This window comes from Malaclemys terrapin, chromosome 23 (genome assembly GCF_027887155.1).
Source record: "Malaclemys terrapin pileata isolate rMalTer1 chromosome 23, rMalTer1.hap1, whole genome shotgun sequence".
Taxonomy (NCBI): domain Eukaryota; kingdom Metazoa; phylum Chordata; order Testudines; family Emydidae; genus Malaclemys; species Malaclemys terrapin.
The window spans coordinates 11,912,974-11,939,763 of NC_071527.1; the positions used below are offsets into that span (position 1 = coordinate 11,912,974).

The 26,790-nt window shown below is 66.0% G+C and overlaps 1 protein-coding gene across 1 annotated transcript in view; it reads right to left on the reverse strand.

Moving 5' to 3' along the window:
• Window positions 1-351: 351 nt before the first annotated feature.
• NOTCH3 (notch receptor 3) overlaps window positions 352-26,790 on the reverse strand; it is a 50,182-nt gene continuing 23,743 nt past the window's right edge. Inside the window, exons 9-34 of the mRNA XM_054012596.1 lie at window positions 21,243-21,356; window positions 19,918-20,031; window positions 19,048-19,281; window positions 17,971-18,081; window positions 17,443-17,635; window positions 16,662-16,807; window positions 16,471-16,584; window positions 15,257-15,376; window positions 15,023-15,175; window positions 14,078-14,306; window positions 12,444-12,645; window positions 11,971-12,124; window positions 11,279-11,463; window positions 10,540-10,672; window positions 10,054-10,305; window positions 9,646-9,758; window positions 8,154-8,677; window positions 7,154-7,474; window positions 6,317-6,465; window positions 5,882-6,104; window positions 5,519-5,603; window positions 5,069-5,231; window positions 4,513-4,817; window positions 3,914-4,061; window positions 3,507-3,604; window positions 352-3,200 (exon numbers count right to left, since the gene is read on the reverse strand). Of these exons, the coding sequence (XP_053868571.1) occupies window positions 1,878-3,200; window positions 3,507-3,604; window positions 3,914-4,061; window positions 4,513-4,817; window positions 5,069-5,231; window positions 5,519-5,603; window positions 5,882-6,104; window positions 6,317-6,465; window positions 7,154-7,474; window positions 8,154-8,677; window positions 9,646-9,758; window positions 10,054-10,305; window positions 10,540-10,672; window positions 11,279-11,463; window positions 11,971-12,124; window positions 12,444-12,645; window positions 14,078-14,306; window positions 15,023-15,175; window positions 15,257-15,376; window positions 16,471-16,584; window positions 16,662-16,807; window positions 17,443-17,635; window positions 17,971-18,081; window positions 19,048-19,281; window positions 19,918-20,031; window positions 21,243-21,356 (5,906 nt within the window). The 3' untranslated portion in view covers window positions 352-1,877. The remainder of the gene's footprint in view (window positions 3,201-3,506; window positions 3,605-3,913; window positions 4,062-4,512; window positions 4,818-5,068; window positions 5,232-5,518; window positions 5,604-5,881; window positions 6,105-6,316; window positions 6,466-7,153; window positions 7,475-8,153; window positions 8,678-9,645; window positions 9,759-10,053; window positions 10,306-10,539; window positions 10,673-11,278; window positions 11,464-11,970; window positions 12,125-12,443; window positions 12,646-14,077; window positions 14,307-15,022; window positions 15,176-15,256; window positions 15,377-16,470; window positions 16,585-16,661; window positions 16,808-17,442; window positions 17,636-17,970; window positions 18,082-19,047; window positions 19,282-19,917; window positions 20,032-21,242; window positions 21,357-26,790) is intronic.

A 26,790-nucleotide genomic window follows, 5' to 3' on the forward strand; every position in this document is an offset into this window, starting at 1 on the left:
CTGCCAGCTGCTGTTTGTCCTCATACAGCGCGCAGCCGTCACTCTCCCCCAGGGCCCCACCGCTCAACCACGGCACTTCAGGCCGCAGACAACTAACTGCTGGGAGCCCCCGGATAGAGTCCCAGGTGCCACTGCCACTGAGGCCATGAACTGCTCAGAGGGGACCAGCCCAGATGACCCCAGGGAAACAGGCTGCTATAACCAACCAAGATCAGCCAGGACTGGAGCTGACCCAGAGCAGCCACTCCACCCCAAACCAGACCCACAGCAAGGCCCTGGGTATGGCAAACGGTGCACGTCATGGGGGGCGGGGGAACAGGCGCACAGAATGGGGGCAGAGACAGGTTCCTTGTTAACTACAGCTTTATTAGGTGCAGTGGGGCCGGGCTCTGTACAGAGGGTCCCAGGGGACAGGGGCAGGGTGGGTTCTGTACAGAGGGTCCCAGGGGACAGGGGCCCCTGTACAGCGGTCCCAGGGACGTTATGTGCAGGGGCAGGCTTGGCAGCGGGTCCCAGCAGGGTTATGTGTGGGGATGAGGGTCCCTGTACAGCAGGTCCCAGGGGGTTGTGTGGGGCAGGGATGGGGGTGAGGGCCCCTGTACAGCAGGTCCCAGGGGGTTGTGTGGGGCAGGGATGGGGGTGAGGGTCCCTGTACAGCAGGTCCCAGGGAGGTTAGGCGCAGGGCCAAGCTCTGTACAGCGGCGCCCAGTTGGTTCAAAGCTACTTGATTTAAACAGGGATTTAAAAAATAGTTTAAAAAATGAGCTACACATCGTCCTAGGAGTGACGAGCGGGGGCCGTGCCCCCTCTATGCTACAGCGGGTGGCAGGAGCTGTGCCCGGCCACCGGGCTCCTCCCCAGCCCCTGCTCCCAGAGCCATTGACAGGCCAGCCATGTGAGGAATGTACAGAGGGGCCGGAGCCCAGCTGGCTGTCAGTTCGCTGCCTGGCATCGTACCGTGGGAGGGCAAGCTGCCATTGTGGGGCAGAAGGGGTGGGATCAGCCATGGAGGACAGGTGCCGCCTATCCCAATCGGCTGTGCCCAGGGTGGGGGTGGCAGTGGTGCCATGGAGGAGGCAAACAGCGAGAGCAGCTGGCAGCCCCCCACCGCTGGCTGGAGCCCCCCACCAGACAGACCCCACTTGAACAGCGGCATCTCCAAGGAATAAATTAACCTGGAATGTGATGAAGTGCCAAGAAACAGGACGGGGAGGGCGGGGGACCCGGGGGGGCTCAGCCCCAGGCAGGGAGCTCGGGGCAGTGGGGGGCTCAGTCCCCCCGCATTGCGGAGGGCCCTGAGCAGGGGGGCTGGGGGTGGGGGCTCAGCCCCCCGCATTGCGGGGGGGGCCCTGTGCCCCAGGCAGCAGCCACAGGCTAGCGCTGCATACCCAGTACACAATTACAGTGAGCGGGCTCCTCCCCAACGTGGGGGGCGCGCTGCCCACCGAGCAACAGTGGGGGGAGGCCAGGGATCACCCTCCCCCCCTGCAGCCCCACCCCCGCCTATGGTGCTTTAGCAACACCTACTGGACACTTTACATATAATATTTTGTAAAAATAAAGCGCTTGTTTAAATGACTTTTTTTTTCTATACAAAAGACTTTCTTTAAAAAAAGACAAACGCCCCCCCGCCGGGGAGATGGGGGGTCGGGGCATGGCTAGAGCCCCCCCATGGCAGTTGTGGGGGAGCCCACAGCCCCCACCCACAGAGAGAGGGATCTTTTCCTTTTTACATTTGACATTTTTCTTATAAAAAACACAAGGGGGGGGGTGGTCTCCAGGAGGCAGGGCCCGGGGGCGAGTGAGGGGCTCCCCCAGGAAGGGGGTCAGGGGGCCGGGGGGAGGGGCTCGGGGCCCTGGCTCCCTCCCCCCTGCCCTCACGCAAACACCTGCATCTTGGTGGACTGGTCGGGCAGATGGGAGAGGGTCTGGGGGGGCCCCAGCACGGCCGGGCTGGGGGTGGACTCGGACCAGTCGGACAGCGAGTGGGGTGAGGGGCTGGCCCACTGCTCGGGGGACTCGGGCGAGGGCGTCAGGTAGGGGTGCTCGCTGCGCAGGTGCAGGTAGTGCTTGGGGGTGCCGTCCTGGCCGGGGGTGTAGCTGTGCTGTGAGGGGGGTGTGGGGTAATCTTCTGCCCCCTGCCCGCCGGGTGCCTTGTAATACTGGGGGGGTGGTGGGGGGCCGGGGCGCGCACCCCCCTGCCCCTCCTTGGGCGAGATGGGCTGGCTGGCGCGGCCCAGGGCGGGTGCTGCAGGGGCTGGTGGGGGCATGGGCTGCCCAGGGGTGGGCGCCGGCGGGGGCTGCTCCTTGGCAGGGCTGGGGGCGGCCAGCACCTGGGAGCTGTGCACCATGGCCAGGTGGTTGGGCAGTAGCAGCCCCTGCGGGAAGGGCTGGGCCGCCTGGTGCAGGTTGGGGTGGGAGGCAGCCGGATGCACCACCCCGATGACTGGGTTGCACTGGGAGGTGGGGACACGGGTGTGCCAGTCGAAGGGCACCGCCACTGGGCTCACCATGCCCAGGCTGAGCCCCACACAGCCGGGCTGGCGCGGTAGCGAAGGCATGGAGACCCGGTTCATGGAGAGGATGGTGCTTTGGGCCGATGCCACCTCGCCCAGGTCGCTGAGCCGCGCCAGGCTGACGGCAAAGGGCCCATCCATCAGGCCATGCACCATGGGCGTGGAGCCCACCGACATGGAGGAGCTGGCTGGGTGGAAGACGCCGGGCGAGGCCAGGACGGGCGAGGTGGGGTTGGCCACATAGGGAGAGTCCAGCGAGTCGACGGGCGACAGGGTGACTGAGCTCTCCAGCAGGGAGCGCTGGCACTCCAAGCTCAGCTTCTTGCTCCGCCCCTTGGCCTCCTTGGCCAGGCTGGCGCTGTTGCCTGCCCCTGGCGTGTTCTTGGCGCTGGGCCGCCGGCTCTTCTTGCCCTGCGGGGTGGGCTTGAGGCTGGGCAGGAAGCTGTTGGGTGGGCACATAAGCGGGGACATGGTGTGGCCAGGGGGCAGCGCCCCCTGCGGGCTGCGCACCGTGTTGTACTCGTCCAGCAGGCGGACAATGTCGTGGTGCATCCGCTCCTGGGCTATGTCCCGCGGCAGCCGGTCCATGTGGTCTGTGATCTCCCGGTTGGCAAAGTGATCCAGCAGGATCTTGGCTGCCTCGTAGCTGCCCTCCCGAGCGGCCAGGAACAGCGGGGTCTCCTCCTGGGGGAGAGGGGGGACGACAGCGGGGCTCAGACTGTGCTGAGGGGGCTGCCCCCATCCCTGAAGTACTGGGACCGCCAGGGCAGGGGTGGGAGATGCCCACAGCCCTCTGTGCTGGGGCTTTAGAGCCAGGGTTGGGCCCTGGGCAGACAGGGCTCCCCCTCCCCAGCACAGGAGCAGCACGTCCTGGTGCTCGGCCCAGGGGTTCCGGGAGGAAGGCACAGTGGGGGCCCCCACTGTGGGCAGGGCCTGCGGGGTGAATGACAGCCAAGCCTTGCTCGCCTGCCCATCCTGCCTGGTGCTCACCTTGCTGTCCTGCATGTCCTTGTTGGCCCCGTTCTTCAGCAGCGCGATCGTGGCCTCCACGTTGTTCACGGCCGCAGCCCAGTGCAGTGCAGATTTACCTGGGGGAGCCGAGACGTGAGGGGGGGGCTCCGCTGGTCCATCCCCCCACTGCCCCTCAGTTCTGACCTGCAGCCCTGCTAGCCCAGCCCTGGGCTCCCCTCCTCCCCTCACACCTCTGCCGGTGCTCCTCAGTCCCCACCCGCAGCCCCCTGCTAGATCCTTCCCCTGAACAGCCCCTCCCAAATCCTCACGGGTTGGCAGTGCCCCCCCATGTCGCTGAGCCCCCATACCCACAGCCAGGCCCTTCCCCTGGGGAAGCTGCAGGCGGGCCTCAGCAGAGACCCCGATGGCAGGAAGCCGCCCCATACCCAGCTCGTCCACGGCGTTGACATCTGCATGGCAGGCAATGAGCTCCTCCACCATCCCCTCCACGGCCAGCCGGGCAGCCAGGATCAGTGCCGTGGAGCCATCCACCATGCGGGCATCCAGGTCCGTGGAGCGGTTCCGGATCAGGATCTGCCGGGCAGGGCAAGTGTGAGCCGCAGTCGGGGAAACCCTGCCCAGCCCAGTTCTCCCAGCATGGGCACAGCCAGGGGCCCTCGGAGCCCTCCCAGTGTGGGCAGAGGGGGAGCTCTCCAGGGGGTTGTTTTGCAAGGGCAGGGTTGCCCAGGGGCTTTGCCCAGGATGCGGGGGGGGGGAGGGCCCTCCTGTGGAAGACAACAGCGTGGGGGAGCTCTGGGGTGAAGAGTGAGCAACTGGGGCCTCTCCCAGGTGGGTGAGGGAAGGCAGGAGCTCACCTGGAAGATGCCCTGGGCATTGGTGGTCACCGCAGGGTGGGTGGGGGATGGGGTCTCACCTGGAAGACGCCCTGGGCGTCGGCATCATGGGTGGGGAGATGGGGGTCTCACCTGGAAGACACCCTGGGCGTCGGCGGTCACCGCAGGGTGGGTGGGGGATGGGGTCTCACCTGGAAGACGCCCTGGGCGTCAGCGGTCACCGCGGCGTGCAGTGGCGTGCGGCCCGTGTTGTCCTGGGCGTTGGTGTCAGCGCCGGCGTCCAGCAGGCGCTTGGCGGCGTCGGCCCGGGCGTAGCGGGCAGCCAAGTGCAGCGCAGTCTCACCCGTGCGGTCCGTCTGGGCGCTCAAGTTGGCGCCCTGGCAGATGAGGTCCGAGATGATGTTGGCTGAGGAGTCGTCAGCCTCATCCTCCTCGGCCAGATCGGTCTCCACACCACCCCCGCAGAACGAGGCCAGCATGAGCGGAGTGAAGCCATCTGCAAGGAGAGCCGCCACCAAGGGGTTAACTGGGGGCTGCCCCAGGGGCTCCAGCATGAGACCACAACTCCCAGCATGCTGTGTGACTGAATTGGCAGTGGTGCATGCTGGGGCTCGTGGTCAGCTGCATAGGCAGGGGAGCTGCTCCTCCGCTCAAAGTTCCTCAGTGATGCTACTTCTCCCAAGGTGCAGCATGCCTGCACTGCATGCTGGGAGCTGTAGTCCCTGAGATGGAGCCATGCCCACTTACCTGGCCCCCTGACATTGACATCCATGCAGTCGGTGTCGAACTCGCCCTGGGGTGGTGTCAGGGCCATGGATGGCGGCATGCGGATGTCGGCTGCCACCAGGTGATGCTGTGTCCACTGGCGGCAGTCCACAGGGTCCTCTGAGTCCCCGCCCGGCTCCTCCACCTGCGGGAGAGCACAATCAATCACGGAGCTGGTAGATCCTGCCCCAGCCCTGCCGGGAGGCTCCCATTCCCCCACCCCCTCCACCTCTCCAAGGTGGGATTTGGGTTATGACCCCATGCGGCTCCGAGCAAGGGGCTCAGTGCAGCGCCTGGGATTCATCAGGACACCCCCACCCCGGCACGTCACTGAGCCCCGCACCCCTTCCCCCACATCACCGAGCCTAGCGCCCATCACCCATCTGGCCCCCAGCAAGCCAGGGCTCGCTGCTGGTCCACAGGTGTTGGTACCTTGAGTCTCTTGGCCTCCGGGCACTCTGCATCCATCCAGTCATCTGAGTGTTCCCCCATCAGGCTTTCCCCTTTGCTGATGTTCCTAGAGGGAAGCCCAGAGCTTAGATCCCAGCCCCTGCCACACAGCCCCTGCCTTCCGCTCCACCCACCCAGGGCTTCAGGGGGCCACTCCTAGGACATCCCCCCTGCACAAGGCACTGGGCAGCTGTGGGGCATGCCGGCAGAGACGGTCTGCACGGTGCCCCCTGGTGGTGGTGAGAAATCCCCCATGCTGCTGCAGAGAGTGGGGATCCCCCAGGCTCCAGGCCTGGGTGTGGGGAGCAGGATGTGGGCTTGGCCCCACGAGGGCAAGTCCCGTACTTCATGCCCAAGGCGTCCTGGCCCACAGGCTCCCGCCGGTTCTTGTTGCTGTTCTCCTTCTTCAGGCTGAAGCCCTCTGGGAACCAGAGCGTGCTGTGCTCCCGCTTCCGCCGCGCCACCAGCACCCCCAGCACCAGGATCACCAGCAGGATCACGGCCGCTGCTACCACCACCAGGGGCACCAGGGGCATAGAGTCCGGGGGCTTCGGCTGCAGCTTGTCACCTGCAGGAGTGGACGGGAGTCAGACCCTGCCTCTTGATACCCCACCCCCACTCATCCCACCCCATCCTGAGACTCCACCGCTCCCACTCACTCCGCCCCCTCCCAATACCCCGCCCCCTTTCACTCACCTCACCTCTCCCACTCACCCCACTGCCTCTTGAGAGCCCTGCCCTCAAACTCCACCCCCTGGCCCCGGCCCCACCTGCACTCACTGTGCACAGCCTTGATGGGGTAGGGGAACTCCAGGCGCTCCACAGCGGCCAGTGCAGCCAGGTAGTCGGCCGCGCTGCGTGCGTCAGGGAAGCACTTGTCTGAGGCCTGGACGCAGAGGCGGTTGTCAATCTCCAGAGTGACCACGGAGCTGGGGCAGGGACGGGGACAGTTACCAGTGTGGCCTCGCCCACAGTGCCGCCAAACCCCAGACTGTAGGGGCCTGGGCACCCCTTGCCCCACATGGAGTCCTGGGACAGGGCTGGTTCAGCACTGCCTGCAGCAAGGGCTGTGCACGTCCCAGAGCAGGCCTGGCCCCGGCAGCGGGCGTTTGGTCCCATGACCCACGTGGTCTCTGCCAGGCTGCCAGCAGCTGCTTAGCACCGTTGTGCTCTCCCTGTCCCTACCCGCTCCCTTCTGGGTCCCAGGGCCGGGCAAGAGGCAAGGCCCCTGGATGCTGCCCCCAGAGCCCTTGCTGGCGTCTGAGCCACCCCAAGGCCCACATCAGAGCGGGCGGCGAACCAGATTGCCGATGGAAGGCAGCTGCGTGACATCTCTGGGAGCAAAGGGCTGTGTCGTGGTGCCAGTCAACAGACAACTTCCTAGTGCCTGCCGCAGGGCTGGCTCCCTCAGGGGGCGCTGGCTCCTTCTCCCAGTGCCAGCCCCACCCTGGCACCAGCCCCCTGTACCAGCCCCCCAAAGCTCTTGGCTCCCTCTCCTGCTGCAGCCCATGGGGCTGCATCTTCCCCCCCATGGCTCACGGGGCTGTCTCTCCCCCTCACTCCCCATGGCCGCGGCCCGCGGAGCGGCGCCCCCCCCGGCTGTGGCCCGCAGCTCACCCAATGACCTCCCGGCCCAGCTCACGGCGGCGCAAGCGGCTGGGCCGATAGAAGGGCTCAATCATATAGTTGCCGTCCCTGTCGAGGCGGAAGCGCAACGAGGTGCGCAGGATGGCGCTCAGCTTCTGCAGGAAGGTGGTGCTGGTCCTGCGCAGCTCGTCGGGGGGCAGCAGCACGGTGATGACCAGCACGCCGCTGGCCAGGTGCTCCGGCATCTCGCGGGCGCAGTCCAGCCCGTCCCAGCCACACTCCTCATTGTTGCAGCCCTGGTCGCACTGCCCGTCGGCGAAGTGGTCCGAGCAGTACTTCTCATACACGGGGCTGGGGGGGAGGGCATGGTCAGCGCACAGCCCCACCCAGCCTCTAGCCCTACCCTGTTCTGGCCAGCCCACCTCCGTCCCACTGGGCACCCCAGGGCACCTGGGTCACTGGGCTCCTGCAGGAGAGACTGCCTCACGCAGTGAGAAACATCTTGGACATGGCTCCAGTGCCCACAGCCATCTTTGGCCAGCGGTGAGATGTAGCTACCACAGCCCCGCGCTCCACCCCAGAGCCAGGTGAGGGGTCCCAGTATAAACATCCTCTGCACCTGAGTCCGGAGGGGCCTGCACCTCAACTGGGCGAGGGGTCCCTGTATAAACAGCCCTCACACGCTACCCCACAAGGGGGCACATCTCAGCGCCGGGCGAGGGGTCCCTGTATAAACAGTCCCCATGCCCCACCTGGGCACAGCACCAGGATTAAAGCCTCAACCCTGGCAAAAGCCATGGCATCTGCACTGGGCACGACTGCCCAGGGCCTCATTTTCACGTGTCCTCCACAAGACACCACCCCCAGGTGCACAGCGCACACTTACCACGCTGTGGGGGGAGAGTGCCCCCCAGCACCACACTGGGGCAAGTGCGGACTCTGAAGGGAGAGCACCCTGTGTAGAGTCCCGCCCAGGGGCAGCACTTCCCCAGCCCATTGGCCTGCCCCCTCGGCTCAGCGCCCCCCTTACTTGCAGCTGCGGTCGCGGCTCTTGCAGTCGAAGTTGTCGTAGAGGCACGCGGCCGTGTTGCAGTCCTCGTCGCACTGGCTGTTGTTGAACAACTGCCAGCACTGGCGCTCCTCACACTGCTGCCAGGGGTCACCCACCAGCAGGGAGCAGTCGCCCCCATCCCACTTGCAGGCAGGGCTGTTGCACTCCTTGTCGCAGTAGGAATCTCCGGCCTTGGCAGCGCACTCCTCCTGCAGGCACTGCAGCTCCAGGGTGAGCTTCTGCTCGCAGTGCAGGCCGGAGAAGCCACTGGGGCAGAGGCACTGGAAGTGGGGAGGCCAGGACATCTCTATGCACGTGCCCCCGCTGAGGCAGGACGCACCGGTGCAGCTGCTGTTGGCCCGCAGGCGGCAGTCGGGGCCAGTGAAGCCCGGCAGGCAGGAGCAGCGGGCACCCAGTGCTGTGTGCTGGCAGCTGCCCCCGTTGAAGCAGGCGAGCTCCCGACATGACAGCACGCTTCGCTCACAGTTGGGCCCGGAATAGTTCTGGGAAGGGGCAGGAAAGAGGGTGAGAGAGATGGCACCGGGACCAGGCCACAGGCCAGAACCACCTCTCGCTTGCCCAGCAGCGCTGGGACCCGGACCAGAACTGACCCAGAACCAGGATCGCCTCATCCAGCAGCAGCAGGACCCAGACCAGAACAGGGCCCTCCACCCGGTGTGTATATCACAGGTCTGAACTAATTCCTGCGTGACCAAGCGCAGAGCCCAACTCCACTGCACATGGCCCGTGGCGGAGAGCCCAGCCCCGCCCTTGCTGGCCCGTTCCAGGGGCTGTTTCCAGGCTCAACGTGTCCAGCTCCCACCTGCTACATCACATCACACCTCAGTCGCTAGGCCCAGGAGCCCAGCCTGGGCTCCACTCCCCTGCCCCTTTCCCTTTGGGAAGCTGAACTGCTCCAACTCCTTGCTCTTCGGATCCTTCCGCCATTCTCGGGGCTCCCCTCTGACCCTCACTGTGGGACCAGCACTGGGCACAGGGGTCCAGCAGCAGCTGCACTAGTGACAGCTACAAGGTAAGAGAACCTCTCTATGCCCGTCTGGGCATCCCAGGCTTGCGTTAGCTCCTTTGGCCACAGCGTTGCACTGGACGCTCACGTTCAGCCGATTATCCACCCCCCAGGTGCCATGGGAACCCTCCCCAACCCCATCCTCAAGTGCCATGGAAACTGCCCCTGCCCCCTCCATGACATGGGAACCCTCCCCCACAGCAGGACCAGCCTGCTCCCCCGAGGCACCAGGACCAACACCTAAACCCTCCCCTGCAGCACCAGAACCAAGATGCCCCTCTTCAGATCAGAGCCCATCCTGCAGCTCCAGGACTGGAATGGCGGAGCAGGCCCCCAGCCCCCATCCCCTCTGGGCCTGGAAGACTCCAGACTGTGCACGGCCAAGGGCAGGCCCCCAGCTGGCCCGAGCCCAGCGCCCTGCACCTTCCCACGCGGGACACTCACCAGGGGGCAGCGGCAGGTGTAGCCCAGCGGCGTGTTCACCGTCATCTTGCACTGACCACCATTCTGGCAGGGCTGGGACTCGCATGTGTTCACGATGTTCTGGCAGCGCCGGCCTGGGGGTGGGGGTGGGGGCCCAGGGAGGCGTCATGGAGAGTCCAGGGAAAGGGGAGCTGCCCCCCCATCCCGCCTCCAGCACTGCTCCCAGCACCGCCACCTTCCCACAGCTCAGCCCCTCGTGGATGCACAGACCTCCAGCCTCCCTGTGCCAGCTGGACCCCAGGCCTAGAGAGTCCCATCAAGGGTTTCCCCTTCTCCCACCCTGCACATGTACCCCAGTGCCCCTGGTGTAAATGCCCCGTGAAGCCCTGCCCCTTGCCTGGGTGTAGCCCCACCCCTCGGCACACTCACCCGTGTAGCCCGGCTTGCACAGGCAGTGGAAGTCGTTGGCGCCCTGCACACAGTCCAGCGTGCGTTGGGGCAGGCAGGGCTTGGCCAGGCACTCGTTGATGTCGCCCTCGCAGCGCTCGCCTGTGTAGCCCGGGGGGCAGTTGCAGCGGTAGCCACCCACCCGGTCCACGCACGTCCCATTGTTCAGGCACTTGGGTGCCCGGCTGCCAGGGCTCGCGGCGCAGTCGTCCTCGTTGATCTCGCACAGGACACCTGGGGGACAAGGGGCAGAGACCTTCCAGCCCCCGGCATAACCAGAGCACCCCAACCACCCCATCATGTGGGGATCTGGCCCCCCAAGGAAACCAGGCCCCATCCCCCAACCTGAGCCCCCTGTCCCATGGGTACCCTCCCTCCTGGGAGTAACCCAGAGCCGCCCCCTCCCCCAGTAACCTGCCTCCCATCACCCCCCCACGGTGCCTGGCCACTAGCCCGGCTTGGCCTTACCCAGGGTTCCCGGTGGGCAGGAGCAGATGTAGCGCCCGATGAGGTCGATGCAGGAGCCTCCATTCTGGCAGGGGTGGGACTGGCACTCGTCGATGTCGTACTCGCAGTTCTTGCCCTCAAACCCCGGTGGGCACTGCAGGGAGAGACAGACACAGCCCAGTCAGGGCCCGGGCCCCAGCTCCGCTCCTGAGGACCCCACCTCAGGGCTGCCAAGCCCCTCAGCTCCACACCCTCCAGCCACAGAGGGGTTAAACAAGGCCTCATGCTGCCACCACCAACCCTTCTCCACTGCTGTGGGGGGCCAAGGAGCACCATCGGGGGGAGGAGAAGGACTCACCCCACAGCACAAACTGTCAACAGAGCCAGGGAGAGAACCCAGGAGTCCTGGCTCCCAGGCCCCCATTGCAACCACTAGATCCCACTGCCCTTCCAGAGCCGGGAATAGAAGCCAGACATCTTGGCTCCCAGCCCTCCTGTTCCAACCACTAGACCCTGCTCCCTTCCCAGAGCCGGAGACAGACCCCAGGAGTCCTGGCTCCCAGGCTCATGCTCAGACCAGTCTTGGCTGCTCTGCTCCGAGGTGAGCCCATCTGAATGTGGCTTGCTCGGTATCCCCTTGGCCCAGCCGTCCTCGCCGGGGGGGCGCACAACTCCTGCAACTCCCCAGCCCCAGCAGCCTGGCTAGCGCCGGTGGCAGCACCTGGAGCCCCTTCATGCAGCCCCCGTCCCTGGGGCTCACCTCACAGTCGTAGCTGCCTATGAAGCTGTGGCAGGAGGCACCGTGCTGGCAGGGGTTGGGCTGGCAGGGGTTGAGCTCGCTCTCACAGTAGCTGCCTGTGTAGCCTTCCTTGCACAGGCAGTAGTGGGTGTTGCCAGCGTCGACGCACTGGCCCCGGTAGTGACACACCTGTTCCTTGGAGACCCCTGCCCCAGACAGACAGACAGAGACTGTGATGCCTTGTGCCTGGCCCACAGCCCCAGCACAGTTCCGACAGGGGAAACCATGACACCGAGAAGAGATGGACTCTGGCTGTCAGCCCCCCCTGCTCTAACCACTAGACACCCCCCCGCCCCCAAGAGCTGGGGATAGAACCCAGGAGTCCTGACACACAGCTCCCCCCCGCTCTAACCACTAGACCCCTCCCCCTTCCCTCCCAGAGCTGGGGATAGCTGTAGGGGTACCAAGAGCATTGCTGGAGCAGGTGTGGCTGGGACTGAAGGGCCCAGTGGGGGCAGAGCAGGGGCCAGGCTATACCTAGCTGACAGCTCCACCCAATAGCTGCCCTATGGGCCCCCAACTCCCCTCACATCTTTCGAGGGCACTGGAGACCCAGATCCCGGAGCGAGGGCAGCGCCTGCCAAGGACAGACCTCTCCCAGCCCAGCCTGGCAGGGACCAGTGGGGGTCAGTCCTGCCCAGGAGTGCCCTCACCTCGATGAGCTGCCACCACCTCACAGGAAACGTTGGGAATGTCACAGTAGCGGCCGGTCCAGCCCCCCGGGCACTCACAGGTCAGGGCCGTGCCCGTCTGCACACAGCGGCCCCCGTTCTGGCAGGGCGAGCGCCTGCACCAGTCCACCAGGGTCTGCAAGAGAAGGGGAGTTAGGGGACAATGTACTCTGGGGGGACGTGACCTGGGGAACCAATACAGCCCTGGCTGGGCTCTGGCAATGCCAGGTCCCCGCCCCCCACCACACTTGGGTGTTGGATTCCCCCCTCCCCTGAGACCAGGCCCTGGCCCCTGCCTCCCACCCCCACCGCACTGGGGTGTTGGATTCCTCCCCTGCCCGAGGCCAGGCTCCCCCGACAATGCCAGGCCTCATGTTCACCTTCCCCAGACGCTGGGACTTTGTGTCCTTGGCCCTCCCCGCCATGCCACCGCCCACCCCCGGGGCAGGGTTCACCTGGCACTGGGCACCCGTGTAGCCCTGGGGGCAGGTGCAGCGGTAGGACTCCACACCGTCCAGGCAGATGCCCCCATTGAGGCAGGGCTTGGACTGGCACTCATCGATCTCATGCTGGCAGTGGGTGCCCGTGAAGCCGGCGCGGCAGCGGCACGTGTAGGAGTTCAGCCCGTCCAGGCAGGTGCCGCCGTTGAAGCAGGAGCTGTAGGGTCACAGGCACAGTTAGCTCGATGCCCCGTTCGCCACCCATCAGTACAACCGCCCCCCTCCCACAACCACCCCCACTCCTCCCCTTCGCCCCCCGCCCCCCACAACCACCCCCACTCCTCCCCTTCGCCCCCCGCCCCCCACAACCACCCCCACTCCTCCCCTTCGCCCCCCGCCCCCCACAACCACCCCCACTCCTCCCCTTCGACCCCCGCCCCTCACAACCACCCCCACTCCTCCCCTTCGACCCCCGCCCCTCACAACCACCCCCACTCCTCCCCTCGACCCCCGCCCCTCACAACCACCCCCACTCCTCCCCTTCGACCCCCGCCCCTCACAACCACCCCCACTCCTCCCCTTCGACCCCCGCCCCTCACAACCACCCCCACTCCTCCCCTTCGACCCCCGCCCCTCACAACCACCTCCACTCCTCCCCTTCGACTCCCGACCCTCACAAACACCCCCACTCCTCCCCTTCGACTCCCGCCCCTCACAACCACCTCCACTCCTCCCCTTCGACCCCCGCCCCTCACAACCACCTCCACTCCTCCCCTTCGACCCCCGCCCCTCACAACCACCCCCACTCCACCGCCCTGCCTGGCACCACTCTCTCAAGGGTTCCCAGCACTGACTGGCCTCTCATAGGCTGGGGCCAGGGCCTGGCAGCGCGGAGGGAAGCTGGTGCCAAGAATCCCAGGGGCAAGGTTCCCCCTGAAGGGATGAAGCTCCTTGCAGATAGGGCTCCTCTGGGGACAGGGAGATGGGGATTGGAGGTGCTCCCTGATGGGGGCTGGGGCTCACCTGTCAGTGCACCCCTGCACACTGAGCTCACAGGGCAGCCCAGGGGAGGCTTCCGGCGGGGGAGGGGGGGCAGGAGGAAAGGACACGCTTATCTGTCAGGCACGCTGTGTTTGCAGTGTAGGCCAGCCCAGCCTGGGGCATGGGGGGGGGGGGAGGGAAGGGTTGTGCTCGCAGTGCGGGCCGGCCCAGCCCGGGGCATGGGAGTGGGGGTCCCTGGTCGGGGGGGGGACTCACCTGCCGGTGCACTCCTGCACCTTGTGCTCGCAGTGCGGGCCGGCCCAGCCCAGGGGATGGGAGGGGGGGTCCCTGGTCGGGGGGGTCCCTGGTCGGGGGGGGACTCACCTGTCGGTGCACTCCTGCACGTTGTGCTCGCAGTGCAGGCCAGCCCAGCCCAGGGGATGGGAGGGGGGTCCCTAGTCAGGGGGGACGGGACTCACCTGTCGGTGCACTCCTGCACGTTGTGCTCGCAGTGCAGGCCAGCCCAGCCCAGGGGATGGGAGGGGGGTCCCTAGTCAGGGGGGGACGGGACTCACCTGTCGGTGCACTCCTGCACGTTATGCTCGCAGTGCGGGCCAGCCCAGCCCAGGGGATGGGAGGGGGGGTCCCTGGTTGGGGGGGGGACTCACCTGTCGGTGCACTCCTGCACGTTGTGCTCGCAGTGCAGGCCGGCCCAGCCTGGGGCACAGGTGCAGGTGAAGCTGTTGACGTAGTCGGTGCAGGTGGCACCGTTGCGGCAGGGGCTGCTCAGACACTCGTTGGTCTCGCTGGCACAGCGCGGGCCCGTGAAGCCCGGCAGGCAGGTGCACAAGAAGGAGCTGATGCCATCCTGGCAAGAGCCACCATTCAGGCAGGGGTCTGCAGGCAGGTAAGTGGCAGGGTCACGAGGGGGGTGAGAAGGCCCGCAGCGGGGTCAGAAGGGGCCAGAGGAGCTCAGCCACTTCATGGCCTCCAGCCAGGCCTCGCCTCGCCCCTGGGCATTCAGGGCAGGCACCCCCAGGGAGAGATTCACCCCACATCCCTGTCATTCCCAGAGCCCTTCCCCCGCTCACTCACCCAGCCCCCTCTGGGGAAGGAGCAGCGGCTATTCCCCAGCCCCACAGCCCTGCTGCCCGGCCGCTTGGGTGGGAGGGGAAGGAGAACCCAGCGTGAGCAGGCTAGGCAGGCCCAGAGGCAGCCCTCGGGAAGGGTTTGTCCAGGACAGCTTCATCTCAGCCCATGGGGAATGGCGGGATGATGGGACAGCAAGGACTCAGTGGGAAACCTCCAATTAACAGCACCCCTAGCAGTACGCTGGGACTGCGAGGAGAAAGCACCCCCCACTGAGCCCCCTGCCCCACAGCACAGCGCCCCCTAGCACCACCCTGGGGCAGCAGGGACTGCAAAGAGAGAGTACCCCCGCTCCACAGCATAGCGCCCCCTAGCACCACCCTGGGGCAGCAGGGACTGCAAAGAGAGAGTGCCCCCCGCCCGTAGCCTGCAGGGCTGGGGTTCCGCACGGTGCCCTGGCTGATCCGATCGAGCTGGCGTGCGGTACCCCGATGAGTGCGCGTGAACCCTTCCCCCACACTCACTGGGGGCGCAGTCGTCAATGTCTGTCTCACAGTTGGTGCCTGTGTACCCCGGCCGGCAGGCACAGCTGTACCCGCCGTGCAGGTTGGTGCAGGTGCCCCGGTTCCAGCAGGGGGTCCGGTCACACTCGTTCACATCCACGTGGCATCTCTGACCTGGCGGGGAGGGAAAGGGCACAGGTCAGAGCAGGCGGGGCAGGGAGGCCGTGGGGGAGGGGCAGGGCAGAGGGACGGTACCTTGCCAGCCTGGGGGGCAGCTGCAGGTGAAGCCCTCGTAGTCGGGCGTGTGGTCGCAGACCCCTCCATTCTCACAGGGGTTAGGGGAGCAGGGTGTCAGCACGTTCTCGCAGTTGCGGCCTGCAGGCAGAAAGGGGCAATGGTGAGAGCAGTTCCGACTCCCCCACCCAGAGGCAACATGAGGCCTCTGTCCTGGCCACAGGCCTTGCCCAACACAGGAACTGCCCTGCCATGAGTCCCAGAACCACGGCGACCTCCCTGCCCCCCACCATAGGGACCCCCACCCACCACAGCACACCTCCCAGAACCACAGAGACACGCCACCCCGCCCCACCACACACCCCAGAACCACAGCGACCCCCCTGGCCCCACCACACACCCCAGAACCACAGCGACCCCCCTGGCCCTACCACACACCCCAGAACCACAGGGACCCCCACCCACCATAGCACACCTCCCAGAACCACAGAGACACGCCCCCCCATCCCACCACACACCCCAGAACCACAGCGACCTCCCTGGCCCCACCACACACCCCAGAACCACAGGGACCCCCACCCACCACAACACACCACCCAGAACCACAGAGACACGCCACCCCGCCCCACCACACACCCCAGAACCACAGGGACCCCCACCCACCACAGCACACCGCCCAGAACCACAGAGACACGCCCCCCCGCCCCACCACACACCCCAGAACCACAGGGACCCCCAGCCACCACAACACACCGCCCAGAACCACAGAGACACGCCACCCCGCCCCACCACACACCCCAGAACCACAGGGACACCCACCACAGCACACCTCCCAGAACCATGGTAACCCCCGTTCCCCCCAGAACCACAGGAATCCCCACCCCACTCAGAACCATGGGGACCCCCCTACCGTACCCCACCACACCTCCCAGAACCACAGGCACCCCCCACACTCCACCTAGCCTGGCACGCCCCCGAACCACAGGGACCCTCACTCCGCCTAGCCTAGCACCCCCAAACCACAGGGACCCTCACTCCGCCTAGCCTAGCATCCCCCGAACCACAGGGACCTCTCACCTCCCAGAACCACAGGCACCCCCACACACACCCCCTCATTCCGCCTGGCCTGGCACCCGCCCGAACCACAGGGACCCCCCACCCCTCCAGCTCCCAGAAACAGGCCCTCCCCATTTGGCCCGGGCACCCTGTTCTCCCCACAATGGGCACAGCCCCACCTGTGTAGGGCAGGTCACAGAGGCAGGTGTAGCTGGCGATGGCGTCAATGCAGGTGCCCTTGTTGAGGCAGGGGCTGGAGATGCAGTCGTTGATGTTTGTCTGGCAGTAGGTCCCTGGGAGGGAGAGAGAGGGTCAGTTGAGGGGAGGGAGAGGGGGACTGGAGGGGGAGGGAGGATGCGGGGGCACATACCCTGGAAGCCCTCCTTGCACTTGCAGCGGTAGCCGTTGACGTAGTCGGTACAGGTGCCCCCGAACTGGCAGGGGTTGGACTCACACTCATTCTTGTTCAGGTCGCAGTTGGTGCCAGCCCAGCCCGGCTCACACTCGCATTTGTACCTGTGGGGGAGGGGGCGTCAGTGCAGGTCCTGCCCCATGGGGACCCAACTCTGTGCCACCAGGGCTCTCTGGGGAACTGGCACCACACAGCAAGCACTGGATGGGGCCGCTGGGTCCAGGGGCTCCCCCTGGCAGGGCGGACAAGTGCATCACTGCCCCCAGGATGGGCAGGGAAGGATGGGTGGGCGCAGTGCTGCCCACAGCGCACGCGGGGATAGGATAGGACAGGACAGGCAGGCGCAGCGATGCCCCCTGGGTGGGCAGGACAGGCGAGCCAAGCGCCGCTCCCCAGGTTGGGCAGGGCAGGTGGGCGGAGTGCTGGCCACAGAGTGGGCAGGGCAGCAGGCGGGCAGCAGGGTGGGGTGGGGGAAGGCAGAGCAGGGTGAGGCGGGGGCAGGTCAGGCGGACACAGGCAGGGTGGGGTGGGGGGTCAGGCAGGATGGGGCAGATGCAGGCAGGGCAGGTCGGGGCAGGGCAGGATGGGGGCAAGGCGGGGTGGATGCGGGGCAGGGAGGGCGGACGAAGGCAAGGCGGGGTGGGGCAGGGCAGGCAGACGCGGGGCAGATGCAGGCAGGGCAGGGCAGGGTAGGGAGGGCAGGGCAGGGGCAGACCGGGCAGGCGCAGTGCTCCCTCACCCGTTGATGTCGTCGCGGCAGGCTCCGTGCACGCAGGGGCTGCTGCTGCACTCGTCCACCTCGGAGTAGCAGTGGGGGTCGTGGAAGCCCTCGGGGCAGAGGCAGGTGAAGCCGTTCTCGCCGTCCAGGCAGGTGCCGCCGTTCTGGCAGGGGCTGGACGCACACTCGTCGATCTCCACGTTGCACAGGGGTCCTATGAGACGCCCGCTTGGCATGGGGGCCGCGTATGGCTCGGCCCAGGGCACCCCGTGGCCTAGCCACCACATCCTCCCAGGGCCAGGACCCCATCCCTGCCCAGCTCTGCAACACCAGGGCCCCACCCCCCGAGGCAGGTCATGGGGCCCTGCTCCCACCCCCCATCCACCCCCACAGAGCTAGGGTCCCACCACCCCAGAGTTAGGCCCCACCCCAAACAACCCCCCAGAGCCAGGCCCCCCCTCCCCATCCTCTCAGAACCAGGGTTACAAGACCCCACCCCCACCTCCCAGAGCCAGGGCTCCCTGGAGCTGGGCCCCGTCCCTGCCTCACCTGTGAAGCCAGGCTTGCAGATGCAGTCGTAGCGGTTGATGCCGTCGCGGCAGACGCCGTAGTCGCAGGGGTTGCTGGCGCAGTCATCGAAGTTCACCTCGCAGTTCACGCCTGGGGAGAGGGGCTGCCTTACATCCGCGCCAGCCAGCCACTGGCAGCGCCCCACGACACCCACTCTGGCCTGGCCAGAGCAGGGCGTGTGGGCTGGGAGGGCAGGAGCAGCGGAAGGGGAGCTGGGGGAATAACGTATTCCTGGGGACAGCACATGCCCTAGGGCTAGGCGGGTGGGAGTGAGGGCAGCGGATGCACCCTGGGATTGGGGGTGGGAGGCATGGTGTGTTCTGAGGTGGGGGTAGTGCATGTCCTAGGGTTGGGGGTAAGGGAAGCCAGAGGACCCAGGGGAGGGAGGGGCCATGGACCTGGAGGGGGAGTGAGGGGGGCAGCATAGGCACATGGCGGGAAGGAGCACAGTGCGCCCTGGGGTGGGGAGGGAAGGGGCTGTGGACCCTGGGGATGCAGAGGAGGGGTACTGTGTTCCCTGGGGTGGGGAGGGAAGGGGCTGTGGACCCTGGGGATGCAGAGGAGGGGTACTGTGTTCCCTGGGGTGGGGAGGGAAGGGGCTGTGGACCCTGGGGATGCAGAGGAGGGGTACTGTGTTCCCTGGGGTGGGGAGGGAAGGGGCTGTGGACCCTGGGGATGCAGAGGAGGGGTACTGTGTTCCCTGGGGTGGGGAGGGAAGGGGCTGTGGACCCTGGGGATGCAGAGGAGGGGTACTGTGTTCCCTGGGGTGGGGAGGGAAGGGGCTGTGGACCCTGGGGATGCAGAGGAGGGGTACTGTGTTCCCTGGGGTGGGGAGGGAAGGGGCTGTGGACCCTGGGGATGCAGAGGAGGGGTACTGTGTTCCCTGGGGTGGGGAGGGAAGGGGCTGTGGACCCTGGGGATGCAGAGGAGGGGTACTGTGCACCCCTGGGGGTGAGGTGGGGCACAGTGCGCCCCTGGGAAGGAAAGGGGCTGTGGACCCTGGGGATGGAGGAGGGGGTGGGGCGGGGCCACAGACCTGGCCAGCCCTGCCCCCACCTGAGGTGCCCGGCAGGCAGTTGCACTGGTACTTGTTGATGCGGTCGATGCACTTGCCCCCGTGCTGGCAGGGGCTGCTGTGGCACTCGTTGAGCTGGTTCTCGCAGCGGTAGCCGGTGTAGCCGGCGGCACAGGAGCAGGTGAAGCTGGCGATGCCGTCCAGGCAGGTGCCGTGGTGGCAGGGGTCGGGCGAGCAGTCGTCAATGTTCTTCTCGCACAGCGTGCCCTCAAAACCTGGGGGTGGGAGCGGAGGGAAGGGGGGCTTGACTCTGACCCTCCTCGCGGGGCAGTGCCAAGTTTGTGTGATGCTGGTGTGGCCCGAGTGCCCCGCAGCCACATGGCATGTGGGTAGCGCCACCCCCGCCTGCTGGGGAGGGGATGCCCACACGGGACAGACTCCAGCAGTTCCATTCTTGTCCCGTCTCCAGATGCCGGAGGGCCCTGGAGGGGGACAGCCCAGCCCCATGGAATGTGACCCCAGCCACAGGTTTGTGTGGGTCCCCAGTGCAGGCAACCGGCCCAACACATTGCCAGACCTGGCTCTCCATCCTCCATGCTGTGAGGGGAGGAGCCCCTAGAGTGTGGCTGGCAGGTGGGTCCCAGCCTTGGCACTGGCTCCCCCTCCCTGGGCACCATGAATGCCTCTGTTTAATACAGACGTACCCCTGACCCCCTTATGGTTGGGGGTGCAGCTGCAGTGTCTTCCCCAGACTGCTGGGTGGGGGCCCTAGCCACGCCTGGGAATGGGGGTGCTCTGGGGCACCCTGCCCGCTGCTGATGGGAGGAACTATTGTGGCCCCTGGGGGACAAGCCGCCCAGCCTGTGCTGAGGCCACGGAGCACCAGGCTCTCAGCACCAACCCTCACTCACCCTCAGTGCAGCGGCACTCATAGGCGTTGGGCCGGTCCACGCACTTGGCACCATTCTGGCAGGGCGTGCTGGCGCACTCATCAATGTCGATTTGGCACATGGAACCGGAGAAACCTGAGCACAGAAAGGCAGGGGGCTCAAATGTATGCCGGGGCCCTGCACTGCCTCCCCATGGAGCCCCCACTCCCCACCGGGGCACTGGGGCCACCCCAGGGGGCAGCACCACCTCGGGGACGTTCCCTGGGCTGTGCTCTCAGACGCAGCCCTGCTCGGGGACAGATGCTGGGGGCCGAGCTTGGAGCAACTTCAGGCAAAGGCTCCAGGTCAGGGTTGGGCAACAGCAAGGGGCCAAGTGGACAAAGGGGCTGGGGGGGAGGGGAGAGATGCCACAGGAGTAAGGGGGACAGGGATATGCTGTGGTCAGGGAGTAGGCCACAGTGGTGGGGGGAGCTGAGCTCCAAGTTGGGGGTGCAGGCCCTGGCGATGGAGTGGGGTGCAGGGTCCAGGAGTGGGGCTGGGACAGGAGAGGAGCTGGGGTGAGGTGCGGGGTGCAGGGTCTGAGGGTGGGGCAGAAGAGGAGCTCTGGGATGGGACGCAGGGTCCAGGGGTGGGAGAAGAGAGGGACTCAGGGGCAGGGTGTAGGCTCTGGGGCTGGGGATTGGAGCGGGACTCCAGGATGGGGTGCAGGGTCCGTGTGGGAGGGGGAGAAGGGCTTTGGGGTGGGGCTGGGTGTAAGCTTGGTGGATCTGCGAGCGAGCTAGGGGGGGGGGCATCCTGTCCCAGAGGAGGGTGCTGTGCAGGACCATGGCACAGGCTCCCCACTGGGCCCGGCAATGGAGCAGGCCAGCTCCCCTCCCATCCCAATCACCGGCGTCTGCCCCACATGTAAATTGGGTTCAGGGGGCTGTGTGCCAGCAGGGGAGGCGGCCCCAAGAAAACAAAGGTGCTATTGTCCCCAGTCAGCACGGAGAGCCGTGGCCTGGCTGTCCATCAGTCCCGCAAGAGGTAACCTCCAGGGTGAAAGGAGCAGGGGGGAGGGGGTTATGCTTCCCCAGCGAGCGCTCCCTCCCCTCCACCCCAGAGGGCCCCCTGCTGCTGGACCCAGCCTGTCCAGCCCAGGGCACTTCCATGGGCCCAGCCCTCAGTCCCAGGAGGAGCCCGACCAGGCCACGCTGGGAGCTCTGTGCCTGCCCCCAGCCCATGGCCCCAGGAGGAGCCCGGCCAGGCCGCGCTGGGACCTCTAAGCCTGCCCTCAGCCCAGTCAGGCCGTGCTGGGACCCCTGTGCCTGCCCTCAGCCCATGGCCCCAGGAGGAGCCAGACTCACCAGAGGGGCAGGTGCAGGTGAAGCCATTGACGCCGTCCCGGCAGACCCCGCCATTGACACAGGGGTTGCTGTCGCACTCGTCAACATTGATCTCGCAGAATGTGCCGCTGAACCCTGCAGCCAGAACCCAGAGGGAGCATTAGAGATGGGGCAGGGGCAGAAGAGCTCCCTGGGGCAGGGGCAAGGCTGCATGCAGGGACCACGCAGGGCAGGCAGCAGCATGCGGCGGGGGAGGTAGCAGGGTACGTGGCGGCAGGGCAGTGCCATGGGGCAGAGCAGGTGAGGAGGTAGCAGGGTACGTGGCGGCAGGGCAGTGCCATGGGGCAGAGCAGGTGAGGAGGTAGCAGGGTACGTGGGGGCAGGGCAGTGCCATGGGGCAGAGGAGGCGAGGAGGTGACAGGCTCTGTGGGGGCAGGGCAGTGCCATGAGGAGCTGGCAGGCTATGTGGAAGGAGGGCAGCACCATGGGGCAGGGGAGGCGAGGCGGTGACAGGCTCTGTGGGGGCAGGGCAGCACCATGGGGCGGGGGAGAAGGGGAGGTGGCAGACTCCAGATGGGCAGGGCACTGCCATGGAGCATGGGAAGCAGCAGACTGTATGGTATTAGGGTTGCGCCATGGGGCAGAGAGGCTGTGCGGGGGGTCTGGAGTAAGCCCATTACCAGAGGGGGTTCCATCACTAGGGCAGTGTGGGGGGCAGACACCCTGGTGAAGGCTGCAGCAGTGGGAGCTCTTGCCCCACGTGGGGTGGGACAGGAGAGGGCAGTGTTAGGGCAACAGCAGACACAGAGGTGCTGGGGAGGCAGCAGTCAGAGGGAGCAGGGGGTGCCCAGGCTATGGAGAGCGGAGCCAGCCCTGCCCGCTCCCTCTTGGGGCTCAGCAGCCGCGGTTTCCACCAGAGCTGTGACCCCACCCCACGGACAGGCTGCTCCCATATGGCCGGAGGGCCTTGCACCCTGGGGCTACGGCTCCTCCTGCAGCTAGCCACACGGGGTGGGAAGACCACAACGCATTTGGGAATTCCTGCCCCCAACACCTCCCTCCCAGCCCCCATTAAAATCTGGGAGCCCCCTTTCCCCATAAATTCCAGTGCCTCTGGGCCCATAGATCTGGGGCAGGCCCACAGCACCCTCCAGCCTCAGCCTGGCAGAGCTCCCGATGGCTGTGCTGCCCTGGCTGTGAATGGAGGGGACCTGGGGGCTCCTAAACTATTATCCCCCCAGCTCACTATCCAGGCCCATCCCGACCCCAGTGCTGCCCCATGGACACACCCAGCTCAGGGCTGCCAGTACTGCTGGTTGGGGGGCAGTGGGTCCCCTACAAAACTGATGGTTTGGCGGGGAAGGGCAGGGGCGCTGGTGCTGCCTGGTTCAGGGACTTTAACGAAGCATCAAGCACAGGGACAGTATTTCATGCAGAGGTGAAACGCTCACCCAAGGGCCCAGGCCAGTCAGTGGCGGAGCTGGGGAGACAGAATTCCGGAGTCCTGGCTCCCAGGCCCCCTGCTCTACCCACTAGGCCCCACGCCCCTCCCAGAGCTGGGGACAGACCTGACTCCAAGTCCCCGCCCAGAGCTAGGAGAGCACAGATCCCTGCTCTACGCTCTGAGCTCAGCGACGTGCGTGGCCCCCGGAGCGGCCAGGCGGTCGGCATGTGGAGTCCGCGGGTTGGTTTTGTGCCCATTCCCTGGTCCCCACATTACTGGCACAGGCATCGGGGCAGAGGCTCTATGGCTCCTTCCCCTCCTGCACCACAAGGGGCCTGTGCGGCCCCCATCCCATCAGGATGCCCAGGCACCAGCACGGCACAGCAGAGCACCAGGGTGCTGGACTGGGGGAGAGGGCCTGGTGCCCTGGCGAGCGCTGTGCCGGCACTGCCCCTCCCCCCCGCTCTGGCCCCACAAAGGAGGGGAAGATTCCTCCCCATAGGGGGTAGCGGGGAGACAAAAAGGAGCAGCCCAGCCCCGCGCAGACCTCCCCCCTGCCCCATTAGTATTCCAGGCACAGCCCTGCACTCCCACCGTCTGGCTGCCGGCTACGCACCCCCTGCCCTTCCAGTACCTCCGGGTGTGGCGCCGGCTCCACAGCCAGCTCCACGACTTAACTTGTGCCAAGGCTTGCCAGCTCAGAGCCCCGGCCCCCGCGGGGCTTGGGAGCTCAGAGCCCCGGCCCCCGCGGGGCTTGGGAGCTCAGAGCCCCGGCCCCCGCTGGGCTTGGGAGCTCAGAGCCCCGGCCCCCGCTGGGCTTGGGAGCTCAGAGCCCCGGCCCCCGCTGGGCTTGGGAGCTCAGAGCCCCGGCCCCGCTGCATCTGTTATGCTTGAGCCCTGGCACCTCTTTCATTCCAAATTAAGCATTGCATCCTTCCCTGCCAGGCCCAGCCCCCGGGATCCCGCCATCCGGCTGCCAGGGGAGGGGCCCTCGCCCCAACCGCCTGGGCTTCCCAACCGCTCCCAACCCCTGGGAGCCGAGCCAAGCCAGGATTCCCTGCTCTGGACAGGAGAGGAATGCAGGCCAGGCCGGGCTCTGTCCACGGGGAGCCCTGTCACAGAGGGGCACCCAACGCCCATCCAGCCCTGGCCTCTCAGATGGGGCTGGCTAGAGCCAGCTGGGATACAGGGCAGGGGACCCAGGTTCCCATCCCGCTGGGCACTGGGCTGAGTCTCAACAAACTCACTGTGAGGTGTTGTTAGAAGGTTACTGTGACGAACTGGGCCTGTTCTCACGGTGGTCTGTGAATGCTGACAGGGGAGTGTTCTGGGATAGTCTGCATTGCAGGATGGGATCTGCCCGAGGGCGCCCGAGGGCGCATACCTGAGTGTGTAACATGAGAACCCAGGAAGGGGTTGAAGGGGAGGCGACTCCTTAGCCCGGGAAACTGAACAAAGGCTGTGGGAGGGGTCGCTGAAAGCAGAGTGCTGGAAGCAGGCAGGGAGAGAGGGCTGGGGGGCATAGATGGCTCTGACCTCCCAAGGGGGGCTGGGCTTGGATGCCCGGGGACCCCAAGATGGACCTAACTGAGGGGGTCCCTGTTGTCTGTGCCTGCAAGACCTGTCTTGGACTGTATTCCTGTCATCCAAATAAACCTTCTGCTTTACTGGCTGGCTGAGAGTCATGGTGAATCGCAGGAAGCCGGGGGTGCAGGGCCCTGAGTCCCCCAATACTCCGTGACAACTGGTGGCAGCGGTGGGATCTACTGCACCCCGTGGACGGCGCTTCCTCGGCGCTTCCTGCAGTAAGTGACTGGGGAGCAGTAAAACGAAGGGGGATTGACGGGGACCAGGCGTGCTGAAGAGTGAGAGAGAGACGGTTATTACCCCTGGGAGTGTGTGACCAGCGAGAAGGACTTTTGCAGTAACAGGGTCCCCCGAGGGGATCGCAGCGAGTGGTCCCAGGGGCGGAGGAGTCTGCAGCTCGACCCTGGCAGAGAGGCGGTGACCTCGAGAAGGGCTGGCACACTAGGGGTCCCCCTGGGAACTGTGGGGAGCTGTGAGCACACAGGCCGGTGAGTGGGCAGCAGGAAGATGTATGCCAAGCGGCTTAAGAGCGACCTGGTGGAGCTGTGCAAGCAGAGGCGGCTGCGCATTGGGAGGCTCACCAAAGAACAGCTCATTGCCCAGCTGGAGGCAGAAGATCGCGCGAATGAACTGATCCCTGTGTCTCAGGGAAGCAGCCTGGCAAATGCAGCGCAGGCACCAGTGTCTGTCCCAGCTGGGAGTGGTCAGCCGGCTGCTGAGGGCTTCCCGAGACCCCTCCTTCCTATGCCTAGGGGAAGGGTGGGGAGGAGCCCAGCAAATACCGAGGGCGCCGTGACCCCCCCGGCCAGCAGGGGATCCCCCCGGCGAAGCCCGCCGGCCAGCAGAGGATCCTCCCGGCGACGTTCGGCATCCGGGGAGCGGAATTGGCTGGAATGGGAGAAAGAGCTAAAACTGAGAGAGCTGGAGGATCGTGAACAACAGAGACAGCATGAACGGGAGGAGAAAGAGAGACAGCATCAGCGTGAACGGGAGGAGAAAGAGAGACAGCGTCAGCATGAACGGGAGGAGAAAGAGAGACAGCATCAGCGTGAACGGGAGGAGAAAGAGAGACAGCATCAGCGTGAAGAGAGACAGAGACAGCATGAACGGGAGGAGAATGAGAGACAGCGTCAGCATGACCTGGAACTGGCGAGATTGAAGGGCAGCGAACCCCCGGCTGCGGTGAGTGAGGGGGGACCCAGGACTGCACGGAGCTTTGATAAGTGCATCATGGCCCCATACAAGGAGGGGGAGGACATGGATGACTTCCTGGAGGCCTTTGAGACGGCCTGCGAGCTGCACCGTGTGGACCCCGCGGACAGACTCCGGGTCCTTACCCCCTTACTGGACCCCAAATCCGTGGCATTGTACCGCCAACTGGGAGAGGCAGAGAAAGGGGACTACGAACTATTCAAAAGGGCCCTGCTACGAGAGTTTGGGCTGACTCCTGAGATGTACCGGGAAAGGTTCCGGAGTCAGGATAAAACCCCTGAGATCTCATATCTGCAACTAGCCGCCCGCATGGAGAGATACACCAGCAAGTGGGCTGGTGGGGCCCAGACGAAGGAGGACCTGATTAAACTGCTGGTACTGGAGCAACTGTATGACCGGTGCCCATCCGACCTGAGGCTGTGGTTGGTGGACAGAAAGCCAGAGAACCCGCGACACGCCGGGCAGCTGGCTGATGAGTTTGTAAAGAGCCGGTCAGGAGATAAAAGGGAGGAGTCCCAAAGGAACAGTCCCACCACAACGCAGAGAGAGAGTCACCATGGGACCTCCCCATGGGAAAATACAGAAAAAACCCATCAGAGGGGAGCATCCGGCATCAGGACCATCCGACCTACTCAAGGGGACCCATGGGACATGGGCTGCTACCACTGTGGCCAAAAGGGCCACATACGGGCCCAGTGCCCTAGGCTCAGGGACAGACTGAGCAGACCGAACCCACAGAGGGTTAACTGGGTAGAGACCCAGCCCGGCGAAAGGCAGCATTCCCAGGGAAGAGGGGCTGGCAGAGTACCACCTGCTAAGGAGGGAGGAGAGCTCCAGGCCAGCTCCTCTAGGGGGCTGGATGCTCCAGACTCAGGGTTTTTGGTTTATATGGTAGGCGCGGGGCTGTCCCTCCGGAGAGAGTACCTTGTTCCCCTGGAGGTGGATGGGAGGAAGGTCAGTGGATACTGGGATACGGGCGCAGAGGTGACGCTGGCCCGGCCCGAGGTGGTGGCCCCAGATCAGGTGGTGCCCAACACCTACCTGACCCTGACGGGGGTGGGCGGAACACCAGTCAAAGTACCCGTGGCAAGGGTACACCTGAAGTGGGGGGCCAAGGAGGGCCCCAAGGATGTGGGGGTACACCCGTATTTGCCCACTGAGGTATTGATGGGGGGGGACCTGGAGAACTGGCCAAGCAACCCCCAAAAGGCACTGGTTGTGACCCGCAGTCAGAGCCGGCGAGGGGCACTGCGCCCTGGCCTTGGGGGGGGTGCCTTGCCTGAGGCGCAGGACCCTAACCTGGTGGGGAGGGAACGCCCAGGGACA